Here is a 22,456-nt window from a genome sequence, read left to right on the forward strand (position 1 = left end):
TTTAAGCACTCATACTATACACGTACACATATATATATATATATATATGATATATACGTATTTACGTATAATAAAAATATATAAATTATTATGAACCACCCCTGAGGGTAGAGTTAACATTTACTGGTAAGAAAGGGGCACAAAGAACATTAAAAAAATAAGGAAAAAAAAAAGAAAAAAAAATACAAAAAAAAAGAAAAAAAAAAAAAAAAAGACAAATATAGACAAAAATAGACAAGCGGCAAAGAAAGCAGACAAATGTACAAACAAATATTTTAAATGATAAATAATTATGTCATTTTTACTAAATGAGAACAACGTAAAATCGTTAATATATTCATGGCGATTATGGAAAAATATAAGAAAAGACTGTGTAGTTTTAAAATTGTAGCAAGCAATAAGTGTAAATATTAATATATATATGTACAGATATATGCATCCACATATATCAACATGCACACTTATCTATATATACATGGGCGTAGGTGCAAGCCATGCATCAAAATTATGGTATAGCAAATTAACGCATAAGCGGCTTTAAGCTCACGCTCACATAAGCATTAGAAGCTAAGTGATAGTGTGCTTTTTCCATATTTTAAAATTTAACGTTTTTTATTTTATATATATATTTTTTTTTTTCTTACTAAAACCGAACGAAAATTTCTGGTTTTCTACCCCTGTGCTCCTTTTCCTTTTCCGTTATTAGGTAATGAAAACACTTAAGATTAGGACGAGTTAAAAATGGACGAGATTTATCATTCACATTCCATGGGGAGCGGAAGCAATTTTTTATTTCGGAAAAAAGGTATTTCCCCATAAATTTTTTTCTAGGTCTTTTTTTTTTTTTTTTTTCGGAATTAAGTATATTTTCATCATTGTACATTCTACAATCATCTTCACTTAAGTTATGATCAGTTGTAATATGTATTACTGTTTTATTTCTACCTTCCTTTTTTGATGTATATTTGTGTGAGTTTTCATAGCAAGAACTATAATCCTTATTCCTACTAACTCTATCATAATCGTCACTTTCACCGCTGTCGTTATAATTATCATCGTCATAATCATCACAGTGATACTTCAGCTTAATTTTACTTTTCCCTTTATTATTTTTATTATGTACACAATTCATATTGTCACTATCGCCAATATCAACTGGGCAGTTATAATATCTGTTACAACTATGCGTACAGGCATTTTTCCGAAATATTTTTTTATCACGACTATTCCCATTACTTACTGTTATATGCTTATTTAAATGTTCTTTAGTTTCATAAAATGAGTTTGAAAACACGTTGGTTGCATCATTTTGAATTGTTCTATCATGTGGGTAGTATAGTTGCGTTTTGTTGTACATTTTATTAATATAATTTATATCATTATTTTTATGCGATTTTTCTAAATTTAACATATCACTTGCACCATATAGCGTTCGATCATTATGCGAGTTATTAATTATTTTTTCATTTCCTGTATGGCATATGTAAGGATAGAAATTATGAAGGTCATCACGCGGGTAAAAATCTGACTTGGTCTCTTGAAAGCTCATCCTTTAAGCAGTTTTGCATGTTACTTTTTTTTTTTTTTTTTTTTTTTTTTTTTTTTTTTTTTTAATGTTTTGTTTTTTTTTAAACTATTTGTTTATAAATTTTTCATGTAAGGATATATCTGCCCATGTACACGTATACATATATATATATATATATATATATGTATATACATATATGTGCACACGCATGTGCATTACCCCTTTTTTTCTACTAAAATAAACCCTTAAGCGAAATGCACACGTTCCTGATCCAGAATTTTTATTGTCTTTCAAAAAAAAACTTCTTTACTATTTTCATGTGATCAACATTTAATGTTTATTTGTGCTCACAATTTTGCATGCTACTTTGCGTGTTTTTTTTTTTTTTTTTTTTAGTGTAGGTACACCTTATTCTTTTGCCTTTTTTCTTTTTTGAACGGAACAGCTCTTTAATGCGCACTTTAGGGGCTTCTGTTCTCGGAATTTATGGTACTTCTTAAAGAATGTATACGTTTATTGATGCGTTTTCTAATATTTCTTTTCCAAATGAATATAAAATATTTTAACGTATTATTTATTATATTATTACCCAGGATAATATATAATTCTTTTTTATTTGTGCAGCATTTCTCTTGATAATATGTAACGTTAAACAAACTTTGCTTTTGCAGGTGTTCTCAATTCTGCCATTCGTTTTGTAAATAATTAAAATAGTGCTAAATTGTAAAAAGGACGAACTTGTTTACTTGCCTGTTGTTTTGTTGTCTAACTGTTTCACTGATATGATATCCTACTATTTTGCCACCTTACTGTTTGAGCGCTTTTATTTTAAAAATTTAAGCTTTTTTTTTTCTTACTCGTGAAAATGTATTTAATAAGTATAAAATATGTGTGACTTCATATCTTTGATCTTCACTTATTTAACGAACAAATTATTTGATTAATCGCATTAACGACAGAACTCTCTAACACAATTCCGCTACTACATATATATATATATATATATGTATATATGTGAACTTTCTTTTTTTCAAAAATTTGCTTCTAACTTCTTTTTATCATTTCATTTTACGCTACGTTGCGTTACGCGCAATTTCGCTCGTCCTATACTGTATACGTGTCAACATACATACGCTCTTTAGAGGACACTACAACATTTTGTTATTATATATTCTCTTTTTTTTATTTAAGACCTTAGGTGTATTATTTGAGTTGCAAAAATAATTAATAAAATTTTTATTTGGTATTCTACATATAATTTCGCATTGGGGGTAAAGCTTAGAAGTAGATGATGTATTATTTAATAAACTATTACAACTTTTAGTATGAGTTATTCTATTGGAATATTTAGATTTGCTCATACGTTTTTTATCATTTTGGCTTATATTTTTAATTTTGTTATCTCTCATTAGTACATGTGAATTTGCGCAATAATAGGTATGTAATTTTTTAGAACTTTCTTCTTTATTTTGTAAGTATAAATTAATATATTTTTCTTTTTTTAGTGGTAACATGGGTACTTCAAATAATTTAGGTTTTTGCTTAACGTCATATGGGGAACATCCACGTGATGATAACATATTTTTAGGATTAGTAAACTTCTTTTTAGCTAATTTTTCATTGATATTCAATTTAAATTTGAAATGAGTATCACTCTTTGATTTTAAGATATCTGCACCGTTAGGTATTTTTTTTTTGAATAACTGTTTTATGAAACGTAAGCTTCTAGAACGTGTAGGGGTAGTGCCAGTCACGGCGGTAGTAGCACAGACAGTGGTAGTAGCAGCGATAGCAGTAGAGTCTGCTTTCACAGAGCAGCAAAAAGTGTTGTTGTTATAATATTTTTGATCGCATTCCTCCATGTCAACTTTGTATTTACTCAAAATATTTTTATTCTCGATGAACTCATTTTTTCTATTGTTTTTCATTAAATTATTTACAGTACTAAGTGAAGATGCGGTTCTATCATTTAATTCCTTAAATTTTAAGGGTTCCTTCCAATTCACAACTGTTAGTAACAGGTTCTTTTTCAATGGAATGCAATTAAAATCTACTTTCTCTGGAATATCAGAGATCCGTGATACATTCCCTAATATTTTGTCGTTATATCCAGCTTTAAGATTATTTTTATTCCTATCATTGACGACTTCCTCTGCTTCGTTTTCTGTTTTCAGCATATATTCTGTATATTCATCCTTTTGATTAGAAAATAAATTAGATATGCAAATCGTATTTTTATCTTTTTTTTCTTTATTGTGTCTTATATAATTTTTTCTTTTAACAATTTCACACGCGTTCATTTTAACCTCCTCCTTTTCAAAAAGTGTATTAATAGGATTGGTACCACATTTAGATAATTTTGTATCCGTCCACTTGTCCTCAGTTGTTCGTCTTCTATTTTTTAAGTTCATTGAGTTATATTTAAATATTTCATATTCATTTTTACATGATGATATATTACTGCTTAAAGAAACTGTTTGATCGTTACTTATTAATGTTTCTTGAAATTTGTTGGAGTCTTTAAACAGTTTATCTATTTTTCCAATGTATCTATTTTTATCAGAGTAATGTACCTCACTCTCATGTATATATTCCTCCCCTTCATTACTATGTACAGTGTCTATTTTTCTTTTAAAAGAATAATTCGAATTAGGTACACTGTCGTTTATTTCCCACAATTTTTTACTACCTTGTTCTATATCATTCAATTTTGTTTCTTTTGAACTGCCTACTTCAACAGAGCTTTCATTTACGTCACAAGCTCCTTCTACATACTCATTCTCCTTATCACAATTATATTTTATTTTTATTTTGTTTACATTTTTTTTATCCATTAAATTTTTCCGAATTAGAGAATTTTCGTCAGAATAGGATTTCCCTGGTGAATTTATTCCTTGCAAAATTTCATTTTTCACCTTTTCTTTTATATCTTCTTTTGTTATAATTGGTAATTTCGTAGAAAATTCTTCATTTTTTTTTTTTTTTTTGAACAAACTTTTTTTTTAACATATTTACTAATTATATTATCCTTTTCACAAATATTTAATTTGTGGTTTTCTAAAAAAGATGAAATTTTTAGAATTAGCTCTAACTCCCTATTATTATTTAGTTTTTCCTTTTTCTCCTTTTCCGATAGAGAATTTTTCAGACCCTTTATCTCTTGCATATTTTCAATTAACATTTCAGGATGTCTATTGTACCTGCTCTTCTTCATCTTCTTATATTCAATAACGTTTCTACTTTCATTAATATTTTCTTTTGTATAAATCATCTCATGCATCCATATATTTTTGTCTTTCTTTTTAATCTTTTTTTGAGCTTCCGGCTTTTGTAACCATTCTCTATTTGTTAGCTTATTTACATTTCTTTTTTTTTTTTTTTTTAATTCTTCTATTTTATTATTTTTGTTGAAGCAAAGTGGTAGCATTGTTGTGTCATCATTTCTGGGGCTTTTTACTTCCTGTTCCTTTTTGACTTCTCTGCTAACATTTCCTTTGTTAATACTACCTTGGTCAATACTACCCTCACTCGTGTTTACGTTATTTTTATCTCCGTATGTGCTTTCTCTATTTTCTTTAGAACTGTCGTAAAGTATTCCACTATCACTGCAAACGCTACAACAGCAACTACTACTGCTGTTACTATAACTACATCTGATATTATTGTAGCTATTTCCTCTGTAACCATTACCAGTGTAATTACCATCGTTGTATTTATAACTAGTAGCATCATTCTTTCCAGAGATACTAACGTGTGTATTCGTATTGTAGTCGTTACTAATATGGTGATTCATATTGTTGTTACCACGGATGATGTTGTAGGTATTTCCACCTATATTATCAACATCTTTACTGTTGTTGGTAAGGCCATCCTTTTCCTCTTCACGGACAGCATCAACAGCATGATCAGAATGAGTAGAAGCATTATCTGCACCCTCGCCATTATCGTTGGTGTCACTATTACACGTAGCGTTAATATTTATACGTGTATAATCATTACCATAGTTATTAATACTAGTATTATTATTATTATTACTACTATCAACATCAATATCAACATCAATATCAGCATCAATAGCAGTATCAATATCAGCATCAATATCAGCATCAATATCAGCATCAATATCAGCATCAATATCAGTATCAATATTATTGTTATCTCCCCCTTTACAACGAGAGTATGTGCTGTGCATATGAGAGTCACTTTCTCTACCATTATTGTATTCTGTTAATATGTGAATACTATCATTCGTATTCCCATTATTGTTTCTATTTTGAGTAGGTGTAAAAATTTTTGTTTCATCATTTAATCGGGTAGAGTGATGACATGAATTTTTTTTTTCGATTTTCATTTTTGAAGTCTCATTAATATAACCATTAATAAACAAATTTCCATTGTCTGATTTGTGCAATTCATTTGTTATTTCTTTTTCTAAAAGGAAATTATCTTCTTGTTTAACCACATGTAATTCTTGCCTTTCCCCCTCCCCTGGATTTTTCTGAGTAATTTGACATTCCATAGGGGAGGGATTAACTAGTTTAAATGACCCGTCAATGGAGCTTCATTCTGTATTAATTGATTTTGGACGCTTATAACTTCAGGTATAGCCGAGAAAATTGTGCCGTTTGTTTTATTTTCAAAACTTTGGGAATTTTCTGTTGGACTTATAAATGAAAAACAATTACTTGTATTATCTACAACATTATGGCCATTTTTTTCACTTGCGTTATTTTTAGCATGATATTTTATATCATTGTAACTGTAATTGTTTTCTTGTATAATGTTAGAATTATTTGATTTAACATCATTTTTTTCATGTAAAATTTCCAGTAATTGCTTATTTTGTAAATTTATTAATTTTTCATTTGATGCCTTAATTATCTGAGATGTATTTAATTCCTTAGTACATTTGCTGTTTACCGAATAATGGGGAATATTGATCTCGTGAATGTTCATGTTATTGTTATTGTTACTGTTATTACTGTTACTGTTACTGTTATTATTGTTACTGTTACTATTGGTGCCATCGTTGTTGTCGTTGCTATTATCACTATTATTGTGAATAATGAGCGAATCAAAATTCGAGGGACCTTTAAAAATTTCCGCTAAATTATTGTTTATATTAGTATAATAAACATTTTTATTGCCGTTATTCGAATATACATTTGGGTAACTCATCCTATTGGGTTTTTTGCCATTTACAATTGGTGGTTGTATGTTTACATATGCTTTAAGCCATGATGAAATTTCATCTTCCGCTTTTAAAAAAGTTATCCCTGTGTCAAGGGCTTTAATTCTTTCTATACAGTTATTCTGTTTAATATTTTTTGTATTCATACCATCAATATTATCACCGCATTTGGTAAACAATTTTGAAACGCTCCTTTCACTATATTGCTCCCTATTTAAATCATTTAAATTGTTTTCTGTTTTATTATATGGTGCATAACTATTTATATCAAATGATTTAATAAAACGATTATCTGTTTTAGATTCTTCCTTGTTTTGATTAATACATGAACTATTATCGTTGTTGTAATTTTTATAATCTACTAATGGATTTGGTAATACTACAATGTTGCATGTTTTATCAACATTTCTCATTTCATTATTTGAATATACTTCATTCAGTGTTATTGGGTCTATAACAATAGGTTTTTCTATAAAAGGAATTTGCTGTGTTTGTGCTATTTGATTTTGCACGTGAAGATTTTGAGCATGTATTTGAGGAACTTTTTCTTGCATTACAGAAAAATCAGCTTGTCTTTGGGATGTAGGTATTTGGGTCTGGACAGATGGCATGTGCGTATGCGTCATAGGTACTTGGGATTGGGAAGTTCCTATATGTGTTTGAGTCATAGGTACTTGCGTTTGTGCAATTGGTATGTAGGTGAGTGTCATCGGTACGGGTGTTTGCACACTTGGTACGCGCGTCAGTGTCGTTGGCACTTGCGTTTGCGCGATTGGTGCTTCTGTTCGTGTGTAAGGTGTTTGTATTTGAATTTGCGCTTGAGATAATTCTATAGGCATATGAAACATCTGGGATTGTGTTCCAGGCTGACGATTTTGCACTGCCGAGATTCCATATTCTTGAACTAAATTAGTTTGAATATTAGGCAAAAGTGCATTTGTTTGGTATGTCTCTGTATTATATTCAGGTTTGCATAATTTATCCTTAGTTAATTCTGAACTATTTTCAGCTATTCTGTCATGTGATAGATCTATTTTTCCATTCGGTGATATATTTCCATATATATTATTTATGGTAGTTGGTATTTTATGTGTATATGCTGGAGTAGAATATGAATATACTGGTATGTTAGGTATATATGCTCCCTTTCCTTGGTTTATTTGCATTTGCATTATTGGAACGTCATTATGCACTATATTAGATAATTCATTTCTCATGTGAAATATTTCATTAGGTGGTTTTTTTATTGTGCACATATTAATTTGCCCTATTTTCGAAGATTCTTGAATATTTGGTTTAGATATACTAATATTATGACTTTGTTTCCCGTGAAGATGCTGATTTTTTAGAACGCTAAGGTGTGTAAGATCGTGATGACCAGATAAAAATGGAGTGGTGTGTGACCCTGACGTATATAGGTCTATCTTATTATACAATTTGTTATTCCTAATATTGTCATTCTGAATATTTTTATGTTCCGGATAATTAGTGTATCTTGAACTTTTTATCTTAAATTTTTTTTTACTTTTATTGTATATAATATCCCTTGATAGATTCGCTTCATGATCTAAATTATTTTTTAAATAATTACAATTTTTACATGGTTTTTTCTGTTTTAGTTTACTGCTATTCTTTTTTTTACTAATTTCGCCTAAACAGCTTTTGTGTTTACTTTCATCTGTGATTGGATCCATTTTACATTTTACTGACATATTGTACTTTTTTGAATTTTCTACTGATGCATTTTCAGAAGATTCATAATGGTTTTCCTTATGTACTGCTGATAATTCTTTGTTCTTATTTTTTTTAGGCTTCAAATTATGTTCTTTCTCACTTTTATAATTTGATAAATTTTTATCAAGTATTTTCTTATCTTTATAGTGGACATCATATTTAGCCTTTTCCTGTGTACCTGTAATATCGTAAAATTTAGTCTTAACTCGTTTAGAGTTGTCAGCAGCATCATTACCTTTAGTATGTCTATTCCTATGTAATAAATAGGTTGAAGATTTGGAAACACCACTATTACAGCACTCATTCGGGTAGCATTCATTTTTTGATTCTGTATCTGAAGTTATGAATTCCATTAAAGTCGAGTTTGATAAATTACTATCTACAGAACGATTAGAATGTATACTTGTAATACAATTTTCATTTTTAGGATCTACAAAATTCAATTCACCATTTCGGTCCTTGCTGTTTTTTTCTATATCTTGAATACTGGAAAAACCACTTTTTTCTTCCATAATATTATCGTTTCTTTTGAGTGTAAAATTTAAATCTATTCCCTTATCTCTGAACTCATTCTTTGTTTCTATTTTTAATTTTCTGTTGTTTGAATTGTTGCAAAAATCGGAGTAATTATATATATTTTCTGAAGTATTTTTATATTTATCTATATCATAACTATCTTTCATAGTGGTTTCTATATTATTATTGTACTCATGGGAATGTTCGTTTATATTATCTTTATCTCTTAAAGAGCCTGAAAAATCGTCTTCTTTATAATTTCCGAAAGTAGGAACCTTTTTAATCGTTAAGCTTTTGTCTTGTTTGTAATTTTTTCTCGAAGATTTATTAGTACATTTTTCCCCAATATTTATTTTATTTTTTGAGCTGTTTCGTGCTATTTTTGTATTTTGGGGTTTTGAATAAATAGGATGTTTTGACTTTACAATTGAACAAATAGTTGGAAGTTCATAATGTTTTTTGTATTCACATCCCCAAGATAAAGGGTTCGATTTATGAAGTGTTCCATATGACATTGAAGCCACTCTATAATCTGCATTTATGTTTTGAGTTGTATATTTTGGAGTAATACTAGATCCTGGTAAATGTAATAGAGTCCCATTTTCTTCAAATTTTTGATTTCTATAGTCTAATGGATTTAGGCTCAGGGAATTAAATTCTTCACTTTCCGTTTTTTTAGAAACATTTTTCTTTTTCTTCTTTTTTTTTTTTTTGTTATTTTCATTTTTTATGTAATTTTTATAATAAGCTTTATTAGCTTCAGAGTATACCTCAATCACATTTTTTATTTCTTTTTCAGACAATGGGTTTGTTTCATTGGCATTTTTTACAACGGTTCCCCTATTTTTAGGTATTCTTCTAAGAGGAGTTGATGACTTTGTTTTTTCCCTTTGTATTTTCATAATTTAAAAACACATTGACAATGATAAAAAGAAAAAAAAAAGTGATTCATATATTTACGTTAAAATTAAAACATTTATAGTAGCGCAAAAATTATAACATAAAGGATTATATAGTTCAATTTAAAAATAAAAAAGTTTATTTTAAATATTTTTCTTTATATGCGAAAAATTTGTAATTTTATAATTTTATAATTTTAAAATATTTAATAATATGCATGCCACTTGGTAGTAGAATTTACTCTTCATGTTTCAACATGACAAAAAAAACAAAAAAAATAAAATAACAAAAAGACAAAAGAAAAAAAAAAAATGTTATATTGTATGTATTTATTCTCATAATCGCAGCTTACAGTATAATATATTTATGAGTAATTGATAGTTATGTATGTATCCATACACTCGAATGTGTATGTTTTTTGTTTTTATTATTTATTTTTTATTTTTTCTCTTTTTTTTTTTTTTTTTTAATAAATACAGCGATGTGTAGCAGTTAGAATTTAGCAAAATTTGCAACTATTTTTTTTATTTTTATTGTGTACAAAAAGAAAATTCTGGCTATATAGATGAACTGTTCAGAAAAATTTCGCGTAAAATATGTATATTTTTTTATTTACAGCTAAGTATATATTAAACAATTTCCAAAAATTCTTAGTTCCCGTTACTGCAAATATTTTCAGACAGAGGAATGTTAAACAGTAATCATTAAGGAATTACAAAAACATTATTTAAGGTATATATTTTTTTAAAAATATATTCTTAATATTTCTCAAAAGAGCATATGAAAATATAAAAAAAATTATGTACATGTAATTAAAATTTAGAAGAGTTCATGTATTATGAACTAATAATTATGTATGTACATTGAAACGTTAATGTGCATAAAAAAAAAAAAAAACATTGTTACAGAAACGTTACACATTTAGTTCCATTTGTAGTTATATATCTCTATACATACGTTAATTTTTTTATAAGTAGAATGTATTGTATGAAACTATAAAAATAAATGCAATATATATACATTTTAGGAACTCAATGATACATAAAAAAAAAAAAAAAAATAGAAAAACAAAAAAGCAAAAAAAATTGACCTTAACAGTTCGCTCTTAAATTCTTTAATATAATATGAAGAGACCTAATAATACTCCAAATCTGTATGTGAAAGGAATTATAATATAAACTATATAAACACACATTTTTTTTTTAAAAATAATTAGTATATTTTTTTAAAAGGACTTTTTTACAAGGGCTTTTTTTCTTAAAGGTTGTATTAAAATATTATAGGTGCATACTATAATAATTATTATTTCAAATAGAAATAAGAAATTAAGAGGAAAAGTTTAAAACAAAGTTTTTCGTTTGCTACATTTATTAATGATCACAAAATTTAAAAGTTCTGAGATATAAAATGAAGTTTTTTTTTTTTTAATATATATAGTTTTGTCTTAACCAAATTATATGCATACAACTATTAAACAAGAGTGTGTTTAATAAATTTTATATTTTTTTTACATTCAGTAGAAAATTAATTATAATTTCTTTCTTCTACCAGTAACAGAATATGCGTTTTTTTTTTTTTTTTTTTTTTTTATTTACATAAATAACTACTTGTGTGTTTGAAAAAGAGGTTTATTTTTAACCTTTTTTTTTTTTTTTTTTTTTTTAAAAGTATTGAAGGGTTAAGTTCATCATGCATAAGCCTGTTATTTTGTTTAAAAAGTGTTCTCTAAAATCCTTCTGAAATTTTTTTGTTCTCATACCTTTAATAATTCAATTTTCGTATGTTTAAATTATTCTGGTATTTGTATAATCAAATGATTGTCTAAAAATTAAAATAAACTTAAAAAGAAAAACTGTATTTTTAATTGTTACATTTTTTGTAATTAATATATACATATGAAAAAATACATAAAATGATAAACAATGAGGAGTTTTGTTTTCCTAAAAGGATTTTATCTATATCTGTAACAGGACTTACTATATTACTTTTAATATTTACTATTGTCAATGAATACAAATACGTTACTTATTCTAAAGAACTAAGACCCATAATAAAAAATGCTACACCAGTAGGAACACATGAATTATATATATATGAAATTAAAAAAAATAAAAAGAAATTATAATTTAAATTTTATATTTCAAAATTAAAACATCTTTTTCATGTTAGGTTTCATGCATTCCTCTAGAGGAAAATAACGGAAAAATCATACATATAGTAACAGAAAAAAAGAAGGAAAACAATATAAATGAGAAAAAAAAATTGTTCAAAAAGAGATACTATATTAAAGTAAAAAAAAAAAAAAAAAAAAAAAAAAAAAACATATATGCATACGAAATAACAAATATTAATTAAATAATTTAAAACAGAATTGTCCATTACAAGATCAGGAAATATTTTATGCACCACCAGAATTCAGTAGTAATATATATTCCTTCAGAGGTGTGTTTTTTGAAATAAAAGTTGAAATGTACCAGTGGGTAAGAGATAGAGGATACTTAGGTTTATTTGCAAGAGGAAAATTTGAGGATCATATAGTAAAAACACCATACAATTTTCTCTTTTTCTTTAGAAGTAAAAAAAATCCTACGTACATGCCATCTATTGGAAATGTAGGGAGAAAGGTTAATGAAAAAATGTTGCAGTGAAATAACTTAGAGAACAAGAACTACACTTAAATTACGAACATGCACATATATAATATATAAAACACATATATGTTTGTTTGTATATGCAAATGTCATTTAACAAATTTTTCTATAAATGATACTTGTGAAAAGAGCGAATAGGGAATTATGTTATACTTGCATATATATATATATATATATATCGATATATTTGTACATTTGCATTTGTACATGAGCGCGTGCGTATATATATGCACATATACATGGGCTTTACAATAATAGAATATTTTATGGAATCTCTTGAATGTTGATAACTGCATATTATTCTCACTTTAGGAAAGAACTAAATGTTTTTAATTAAAATTTATTATACATTTTTAATACATGTTTTTTTAGTATGCTAATTACGCAAAAGCTGGAAATTATAGACTACCACGAAATGCCCTCATAAATTTCCAAAAAAAAAAAAAATTAGACTTAGTAGATGATGGCTGGTTTAATGAATCCGAAATAAAACCTCCTTTTACTGTTGACCATTTAAATACTAATGTTTACGACAATTATTTATATACTGGAGATCCACTAAACCCTGAAGTATAATTCTTGTTCAATGTGCAAGTTGTGATATATTTTTTTTTTTTTTCCCAAAAAAAATACACACATAATAGAAAGGGGGGAAAAAAAAAAAAAAAAGAAAAAAAAAAGAAAGAACATTAACAAGATAGAGAAATTATGAACTAGAATATTATAAATGAATGAACTGTGAATTAGAAAAAAACACTTGTATCATATTTTACATTCAAAATTTGCCATTTTTAATATTTCTTCTTTCTTTAAGAAACACACATAGAGGGCTAAACAAGAATATTTTTTATGTCTATTTATAGGTCGGTGACATGAGAATATCTTTTTATGGTAGTTCGTCTACCCATGCAACAGTTATAGGTGTTCAAAGATCAAGGTTATTAAATACTTTGTTCGAAATAGACGGAGTTAACATAATGCAGCAACATGTGATATTACTATCTGAAGACAACAAAATAATGATAAATCAGACTAAAGATTTCATTCATATAAATTATGGGAATATAAAATCATTGTGGCTGTTTAGATTAATTGCCTATTGCCTACTATCCGTGCAAATATTTTCTTTAATCGAAAATAGCTCAAGGGTAATGCACACATGCATGTAATACACATAAATATATATATATAACATTATGTGTCTGTATGTTTATACGCATGGGTATATACATGTATACACATATGCATATATATGTATATACACTTGTATATGCTTCCACAACAGCTTGCAAAATTTCTCAAATGGTAAAACTTAATTTTAAACTTTTAGAATTTCACATGGAATCTTAGCATAAGCTTCGTTATATCAGCAATCATATTATGCTTATTCCCATGCATTTTCTGGCTCTTTTGTGATACTGCTGTTTTTTTATTTTTATTGGTCCTAATTTTTTTCTTGTCAATATCCTTATTATTTTTATATAATAATGAAATAGATAATCGATATTATGAAATGAAAAATTATATGAAGAGAGCAAAAACAGAACCAACAAATTATACATTTTTAAATGTTCCAGACGGCTGTACAGATATATACGAAGAATATAATAATAAAAAAAATAAGGCTAATTCAATATTCGATTCAAATAGTGATGCTTCCTTTTATAATTCTATAAATAAAAATAACGAGCCAAAATTTGAATCTTCGCCTGCTGGAATGTATCACAACATGTGACTGCGGTTTAAATGTATATGTGCAAAACACCGTACGGGGAAATATATAACAATAATATATATATAAAAACAAAAAAAAATTGAATGACTTCAATATGTATACATATACATATACATATATAAATATATGCATTAATAATAGTAGGATGTAATATTATTTTAATTATGATTCACGTGTTTGCACCATTTAATGATACTACAATATGACAAAGCCCCTACGCATAACTTAAAAACTACTGTTGTTACAGAACTTCTACAGTTCTCATAAATTTTTGCTTTTTTGTTATGGCATAAATGTTTTTTTTTTTTTACGTAAACTTGAAAAAACATACATGCACATAACATGTAAATGTATACTTATATGTATACATATAAATTAAATACATATATATTATATACATAAATTTTATCTATATATATATTATGTAAATATATACATAAATCATATATATATGTTTTTTTTTCTTATTACACCTTCATTCTTTTCGTAAATTGTGAATTTATAATTATTGGTTCACTTTTTAAAAATAGTTCTGATTTTTTTTTTTTTTTTTTTTTTTTTTGTCGATTTATCTTTAGTTTTCAAAATTTAGAATTATTATTAATAATATTTGTTTTAAAAAAGTAACGCTTTTTTTAATAGCTTATTTTTTGCTTTTTGCTTTTTGCTTTTTGCTTTTTGCTTTTTACTTTTTGCTTTTTACTTTTTGTTTTTCGTTTTTTGCATTTTGCTTTTTTTTTTTTTTTTTGTTTTTTATATTTTTTTCCTTTTAGTTTTGCTGATGGTACACCTTCATTGTTTTTTCTAATTTGTGTGAATTATTATTATTACAGTGTTTAAAAAAATTTTTATTTTTTTTTTTAGTAGTGTTTTTTTTATTTTGTTTCTTTGCTTTTCCGATTAACATTCGCTATTTTGTTAATTTTTTTTTTTTTGTTAATGATAAAAAAAAGTAAGGTGAACTTTATTGTCTACTTACCTTTGCTTTTTCTTTTATGTAAATAATATAAAAATAGCTGTAATTATTAAATACTATGTATAGTAACAAAATTTTTTTACAATTTTTTTTTCTGGTTAAAACACTTATACACCGTGTATATATGTGTACATATATATATATATATATATAATGAATATATGATGAACACACAATAATAATATTTTACAATAATTTTTTTCATTTTCTTGTGAGGAAATTTTTTGTTTTTTTTAGATTGTGGTAGCTAAAACTAATTAATTAGTTTGTATTCATTATATATATAATTATATATATAAATTTTTTTTTTTTTTTTTTTAAATGAGTAAATATATTAAGGATGATTAAGTTAATTTTATTTTTAGATATATTTGATGGTTACTTTTAATAAATAATTATATTAACTACTGGTAAAAATTTAGTAATACATTTGATGACCCTTCAAGTAATGGAGTTAAAAGCGTAAGAATTAAGTATGAACTGTTTTTTTTTTTTCTTTTTTTTTTTCAAGAGATAACTATTTTAAAAAAAAAAAAAAAAAAAAAAAAAAAGTATTAATGTTTTTATAAGTAATGTTGGAAAATCTAAAATATGAAGTACATTTTCTTGTTTGTCAATCCAACATCAGGGGGAAATAGAGCATCTATATTTACGGAAGTAAAAATTTAACAAGAAAAAAAAAAAAAAAATACATAAAGAGTTACATACAAGTATGTACATATATGTGTATATATATTCCTTGTGTCTGTCAATTTTTTATATGTCCCTTTTTGTTTTTTTTTTTTCTTTTCCATTTTTTGTATATAGTTAGGAGTAAACGAAATAATATTTCACAAACCGCATAAATGCCATCTTTACATTTACAACATGTTGGATGGAGAAGAAGGTAAGAAACCTGGGTTTCTTCACCTAAGCTCCGTAATCAATAGCCCTAGGGAACTCGAGAACGAAGACTCACCAAAAAATGGAACACATTCAAACGGAAAGAAGTTAGAAAATAATAGCGGAGGGAATAATGGTGGTAGCCCTAATGAGAGCAATAATGCAAATTTGGAAAATTTCCAGGGGGATAAAAACAATAACAGGAAAGCTCTAGTTAGTACTGAGCGTATAAGCAAGGATTCTAACTGCAATTATAATAGCAGTGGTAATAGTAAGAGTAATGGTAATAGTAGCTACAATGCAGAAAATAAAATAATGACCTGCAATGAAAGCAACATCGAAAATAAAGACATATTTGTGTATTTGCTAGTGGCTGGGGGGGATGGAACATTGAATTGGGTACTAAAAGAGGTAGAATTTTACGATATTAATCATAACAAGTTTGCTGTAGGTGTTATTCCGTTTGGTACTGGTAATGATTTTGCTAAAGCTTTTGGATGGAAAAAAATTAACGGGATTTTTACACACACCTTTTTATTTAATATTTTAAAAAAAATAGTTGATCAAACGTTTAAGTCCAAAATAGAAAAACATGATTACTGGAATATTGAAATAGTTTTAAATGATGATGGATATTTTAATAAAATTAATTCAAAAACCAAAAAAAAAGAAACATTAACAGAAAATAATGAAACTGTAAGAAAATTAAAATTATGTATGAGCAATTATTTTAGTATCGGTATTGGCTCAAGAATAGGAAGAGGTTTTGAAAGGCACCGAAAAAAAAGTGCATTTTTAAATAAATTAATTTATGTTTTAGAAGGACTTAAAAAGGTTTCTTTTAAAAGAAATATACCCGTTAATTTAATAATTGATAAAATGGTAACTGGCAAAAATTACGATGATGTTATATTTACAACAGATAACAATGATGAATACCCATCATTAAAAAAAGCCGTGAGCATTATATGTATTAATATACCATCCTATGCATCAGGTAATGATATATGGAATTATACACATAAAATAGGTTTAAAATTACCAAAAAATTTAACCTCAGATCAAAAACAAGTTTATGAAGACTTGAAAAAGGCACAACAAAGTGTAGGGGACGGAATTTTAGAATTCGTTATATATCAGTCAGGTATAGACATAGGTTTAGAATTTACAGTAAAAGGAAGAGCATATAGAGTACATCAAGGCTTAGGTCCCTGGAAAATTTGCTTCAAAGAAAAATTGAATAGTGTATATTTTCAAGTTGATGGTGAGTACTATCGTATGACTCTACCACAACACGTATCAATAGAACATTATAAAAAAATTAATGCACTGAAAAATATTATATAAGCATTTTCCATAAAAGCGATATTTCTCAGTCTCCGTTCCATTCCACTCGGTTCTATTATACCATGCTGATTTTTATTATATTATACCATGCTGATTTTTATTATATTACACTATGCTGATATCTATTATATTACTCATGCTGATTTCTATTTTATTTGCACTATGTTCAATCTGTTATATATTATGTTATATTCTATTCTGTTCTATTCCCACAATTAGGAAAATGCAATACCCCGTGGGAAAACAACAACGTTAGAAGGTATGCGAAGGTTCAAAAATATTCTTCATCCATTATTGGTTTATTTTTAATTCTATATTTCTACGCTCTGGTTTAGCAGCGATGATGTACATGCTTGTATGTCTGTCTACCCATGAAAGTACACATACATAAGCATGCACGTACATATACATACATACATACTTACATACATACTTACATACGTACATACATACTTACATACATACATACTTACATACATACATACTTACATACATACATACTTACATACATACATACTTACATACATACATACTTACATACATACATACATATTTATATATATATATGTAATGGCATGGACCTCTCCAGTTTCTCCTTTTTTCCTTTTACTCCGAGCGTTATGTTTTTGTACTTACATTTTTGCATGTCATTTCATACTTGTTCACACCACTACACACATATCATATCCTTTCATCGACTTAGCATTTTTCGACAATCTTATGGAAACAATCCTGTTGGTGTTTTTCCCCGATATTTTTGCTGTTTGCACATTGGCAAAAATAAATTAATATACACAAACCTACATATATCAAGCATTTAAGTTTTTCTTTAAATATTTAGTAGTTTTTTTCATTTATTTTATGCTTTTAGCAAATGTACAGTTATTTATGTAATAAGGGAAAAAAAAATAAATAAAAAAAAAAAAAAAAACAAAGCTATTTTTTTTTAATATGTATATACAAAATACGTTTTTTATTTTTTACTATATATATTTATTTCCTTTTTTTTGTAGTTGCATAATAGCTGCGTAAAAAATTATTATGAATAAAAATAAGAAGAAAACTGGAAATAAGTAGCTATGGAATAAAACTATTTCATGCATTTTAAAAATTACATTATTATTATTAAATTTTTATTTAATTTTTATTTAAATTTTGTTTTATTTTTATATAATTTTTTTTTTTTTTTTTTTGACGCTCATACATATGTACATATTTGACTGCTACATATAGTAGCTGTAAATTGGCACTGCTTATTAGCCTTGTGTGTATCTGTATATCTTTTTATCCACCTTAGTAATAATCTTGAGTTCAATATCAATTTCATTTTTATTCTCTATTTCAACTTCCTTTTTTTTTTTTTTTTTGTATGTATAGTATTATCCTCATGAGTACCATAAAAAATCAAAATATTTCCTATGTCGCATACATGATAACGTATATGCCATTCTTCAATTAGTTATTCAGTTATTTGGTATAGTTCATATCCTATAAATTTAAAATAAAATCATTGGGAATGGTTATGTTATTTGGGAATTAGCTTTAACGCCGGCATTTGTTGCCTTTTATTTCTTTCCCTCTCCAAGGGCATAAATAAAAATTATTTATACGCAGCATACGCATGTTTAAGTACGTGTATATAAACATACATAAATACACAAATAAGCAAATAGGAAAACGCGCATATATAAAAATTCCTCCATGTGCATATACATTGGTTATGCCTCTTCCTACCCTTGTACATTCTTGTAACTTTTGGATGCCCTATTTTTTGTGCCAAAAAGAAGGGTAGTTGTTAACACGTTAAAATATACCCACAAAGAGCATATTTTTTTTTTTTTTTTGAGCAAACGAGAATGTGAGTCGAGCAACCATATGTTATAAATAGAAGGGAAATAATAATTATTCAATCTTAAAATTTTAAGGTTTGCATGTTTTACCACACGCACATATAATTAATACATACGTGCATACATACATAAATACATACGTACATACATACATATACCAGAGAGTAGGCATTGCACAAACTCATTTCGTGAAAAGTACAATTTAGGGATTGTACGAGAAGGCTATAAGTTTAATAAGTTAAATAGGCAATTTCATAGTCGACTATAAGGAAAAAAAAATAAAAAAAGAAAGTGTTTTATACAAACTTATGCTACACATGTGTGCATTTTTTCTATGATTGTATATATGGGGTCTTCTCTACTGTGAATTTTAAAAGCGATCCAGTCTTCCCTACCCCATCCAATTTTTTTTTTTTTTTTTTTTCCAAATAAAGATTAACATCCAGATTAGGAAAAATAAAATGCAGAATGTTTTATTAGTAAAACATATGAAACGATCGTTCTCAAGTTTAAAACATGAATTACAAAAATTCGAAGTAGTTACCAATAAGTTTCTACAATGCATTAAAAAATACAAGACAGAAAAAGACCTTTGTTTATCATCCTATATGAATTATAAAAAAGAAATAAAGGAATATATAAATTGTTTATTTGATAAAAATACTTTAGTTAATTTTGAAAACAGGGATTATAGGATGATATTTACTTATAGCATACTACTATCAAAGAGAATTTTGTTTCAAAAGGAGCATCTAAAAAATGTGCTCATCTCTTACATTGCAAACTACACAAAAAGGAAAAAGGGGGGGGATACAAACCCTAATGAGGAGCAACAAGTGAAACGAAAGGAAAGTAGTATAAGAGGCGGTGGTAGTGATAATGGTAACGAAACAAATGAACTGTTACTCCTATTTAAGTTTCTTTTTTTCTTAAACGTAGATTATGACAGAGCAATATATAATCATCTTTATTCTGAGCTAAATAATGAAATTGAGTGGTGTCCCTTGGACGAGTTAGTTGAATGTATAAAACTAATATCATCATTTAAAAATAAAAAATGGGTAAACCACAAAGTTTTCTCTAGATGTATAAATGAAATAATTAAAAGAAATAATGAAAAGCAGAATGATAATGATGTGTTAAACTTTTTAATAACAATTGTAAAATCTTGTTCTCGTCTTAACTGTGAAATTACAGATATATCTGTTTTGTTAGATACCTTTAGAGAAAGTTATGATAAAAATAAAAAAAGTGACATGCACATGTTAATAAAAATTATTTATAATTTATTTTTATGTAATTATCATAATTACAAAAATACGAATCAACTAATTGATTTATTAAAAGAAGAAATCATGCAAACAAATAAAGAAGAGGATTATCCTTTATATAAAAAATACTTATATAATAATAATATCATCATAGATAATAATGTAGACCTAAATACAGATATGATAAAAAAAAATACAGATGCTTATATATCGAATGATAACATAAACAATATTCATCAACTATACTTCAAAACAAGAGAACAACTCAAAGGCCACCTACCTAGTACATCTATAACATCCATAAATTTGTATAGACTTAAGTTTGTCGATCTTCTTATTCGGTCGGATAGTTACCTTTACAATACTTTCTATTCTCCCAACTCGCACTTTTTTGACTTCGTCCGGCAGTTGAAAATGGAGGGTAAAAAAAAAGAAAAAAAAAATTATTTAAAACAACTAAATTGCATCAGTCTTATGGTAGAGGAAACTGCACAAGTATAAGCAGAAAGATGTTATGTGCATTTTTGCATATTTACGCATTCATACAATTGCCTATTTGCATATTCTTATGTTTACATATTTATAATTCCGTTATAGGCAAAGAAGTGAAGGAAACCATATTCAGCAAGCAAGCCAAGTTTTTTATAAAGGAGAACGGGTAAAAGAACCACAGTTGTGTTTTTATGTCCATTTGCACATTGCATATATTTACACATTCTGGAACTATATTTGTATATATATATATATGTATATGTATGTGTGTATACCATTAGTTATGTTATACTGTAATGTGCTTTATCGTTCTTTCCGTTAGGTTTAAGATAGGATATAAACATGTACACATATACCCCATAATTTTCTTACCAGATTTTAAAAACGCTTACGTAGAATTTGTACACAATATCCTCATTAATAAGCAAATGAAGGACGGCACAAATAAAATTCATAAGCTCTATTTAAACCACAAAATTAGGCACATGAAATTCTTAGGATGGTAAAGTTTTAGCAATCCTGTGTATAACTATACGTGAGGGGATATGCACATACATAAGAGTATACACGTACATGCGCTTACACATATGGATATAAGCGCAACTGTAAATAAGGAGCATATGTCACTTAATTTTTTTTCCATTTATTTTAACCTTTTTTTTCGTAGGTACCCCATCCTACTTTACGAGCATGAATGGAAAAAGCTAAGGTTATCAAGGAACAAACATAGAAAATTTTTTTTGATAAATTTTAAAGTTTACATTTAAAAAAAATTGCTATGTATTAATATAATGTGTACATATATATTATGCATGTATATATGTATATTATGGATGTACATATATTATAACAAGTTAACATACACAACTTGATGTTTTATAATTTCCTTTTTCTCTTATAACAGAAATTATAATGAAAAACTTGGGTACATAAAAAAAGCGTTTAAAAGCGTAAGAAGCCATACACAAGAAGTATAATGAATGACAAATTAAGGGGAGATAAAAATTTACGTAAAAAAAAAATAAATCGAATAGGGGCATACACAGATATATTATATACGTATATATGCATATATATATATATATATATATATATATATATATACATGTATGCGCATATATACATACATATATATGCACGTATAATGACGTACTTTTTTAATTATATATACATAAAATTAATTCCAAAAATACATGACTCTTCGACTAGTGTACAACAAAAAAAAAAAAAAAAAAAAATTAAGAAGAATTTAAATAACCATAAATAAAATGGAATAATGGAAGTAAAATATAGTAATGGGAGTGAAATGCAGCAACTGGAGTAAAATAAAGTGAAAAATAGTAGAAAATTAATGATCAGTCATAAAAAAAAGTGAAAAAAATG

The 22,456-nt window shown here is 26.6% G+C and overlaps 6 protein-coding genes across 6 annotated transcripts; 3 read left to right on the forward strand and 3 right to left on the reverse strand.

The window, feature by feature from the left end:
* Window positions 1-643: 643 nt before the first annotated feature.
* Window positions 644-1,549, reverse strand: PmUG01_12045100 (conserved Plasmodium protein, unknown function; the record flags this gene model as incomplete). Its single annotated transcript, XM_029006665.1, has 1 exon — window positions 644-1,549. One exon carries the CDS (start codon window positions 1,547-1,549, stop codon window positions 644-646), a length of 906 nt encoding a protein of 301 aa, XP_028863132.1.
* Window positions 1,550-2,676: 1,127 nt separating this feature from the next.
* On the reverse strand, window positions 2,677-5,720 carry PmUG01_12045200 (conserved Plasmodium protein, unknown function; the record flags this gene model as incomplete). The annotated part of the gene is given in 2 exon segments (XM_029006667.1): window positions 2,677-4,500; window positions 4,515-5,720. The coding sequence occupies 2 exon segments, from the start codon at window positions 5,718-5,720 to the stop codon at window positions 2,677-2,679; spliced, it is 3,030 nt and encodes a 1,009-aa protein (XP_028863133.1).
* Window positions 5,721-6,061: 341 nt separating this feature from the next.
* PmUG01_12045300 (conserved Plasmodium protein, unknown function) lies at window positions 6,062-9,871 on the reverse strand (the record flags this gene model as incomplete). The annotated part of the gene is made up of 1 exon (XM_029006668.1): window positions 6,062-9,871. The coding sequence occupies one exon, from the start codon at window positions 9,869-9,871 to the stop codon at window positions 6,062-6,064; it is 3,810 nt and encodes a 1,269-aa protein (XP_028863134.1).
* A 1,910-nt stretch (window positions 9,872-11,781) lies between these two features.
* Window positions 11,782-14,255, forward strand: PmUG01_12045400 (conserved Plasmodium protein, unknown function; the record flags this gene model as incomplete). Its single annotated transcript, XM_029006669.1, has 6 exons — window positions 11,782-11,937; window positions 12,039-12,086; window positions 12,239-12,493; window positions 12,893-13,090; window positions 13,384-13,668; window positions 13,851-14,255. 6 exons carry the CDS (start codon window positions 11,782-11,784, stop codon window positions 14,253-14,255), a joined length of 1,347 nt encoding a protein of 448 aa, XP_028863135.1.
* A 1,567-nt stretch (window positions 14,256-15,822) lies between these two features.
* Window positions 15,823-17,460, forward strand: PmUG01_12045500 (diacylglycerol kinase, putative; the record flags this gene model as incomplete). Its single annotated transcript, XM_029006670.1, has 2 exons — window positions 15,823-15,888; window positions 16,039-17,460. 2 exons carry the CDS (start codon window positions 15,823-15,825, stop codon window positions 17,458-17,460), a joined length of 1,488 nt encoding a protein of 495 aa, XP_028863136.1.
* A 2,311-nt stretch (window positions 17,461-19,771) lies between these two features.
* Window positions 19,772-22,050, forward strand: PmUG01_12045600 (conserved Plasmodium protein, unknown function; the record flags this gene model as incomplete). The annotated part of the gene is made up of 5 exons (XM_029006671.1): window positions 19,772-21,002; window positions 21,179-21,239; window positions 21,396-21,575; window positions 21,741-21,782; window positions 21,978-22,050. 5 exons carry the CDS (start codon window positions 19,772-19,774, stop codon window positions 22,048-22,050), a joined length of 1,587 nt encoding a protein of 528 aa, XP_028863137.1.
* Between the last annotated feature and the right edge of the window lie 406 nt (window positions 22,051-22,456).

Source organism: Plasmodium malariae (assembly GCF_900090045.1).
Source record: "Plasmodium malariae genome assembly, chromosome: 12".
NCBI lineage: Eukaryota > Apicomplexa > Aconoidasida > Haemosporida > Plasmodiidae > Plasmodium > Plasmodium malariae.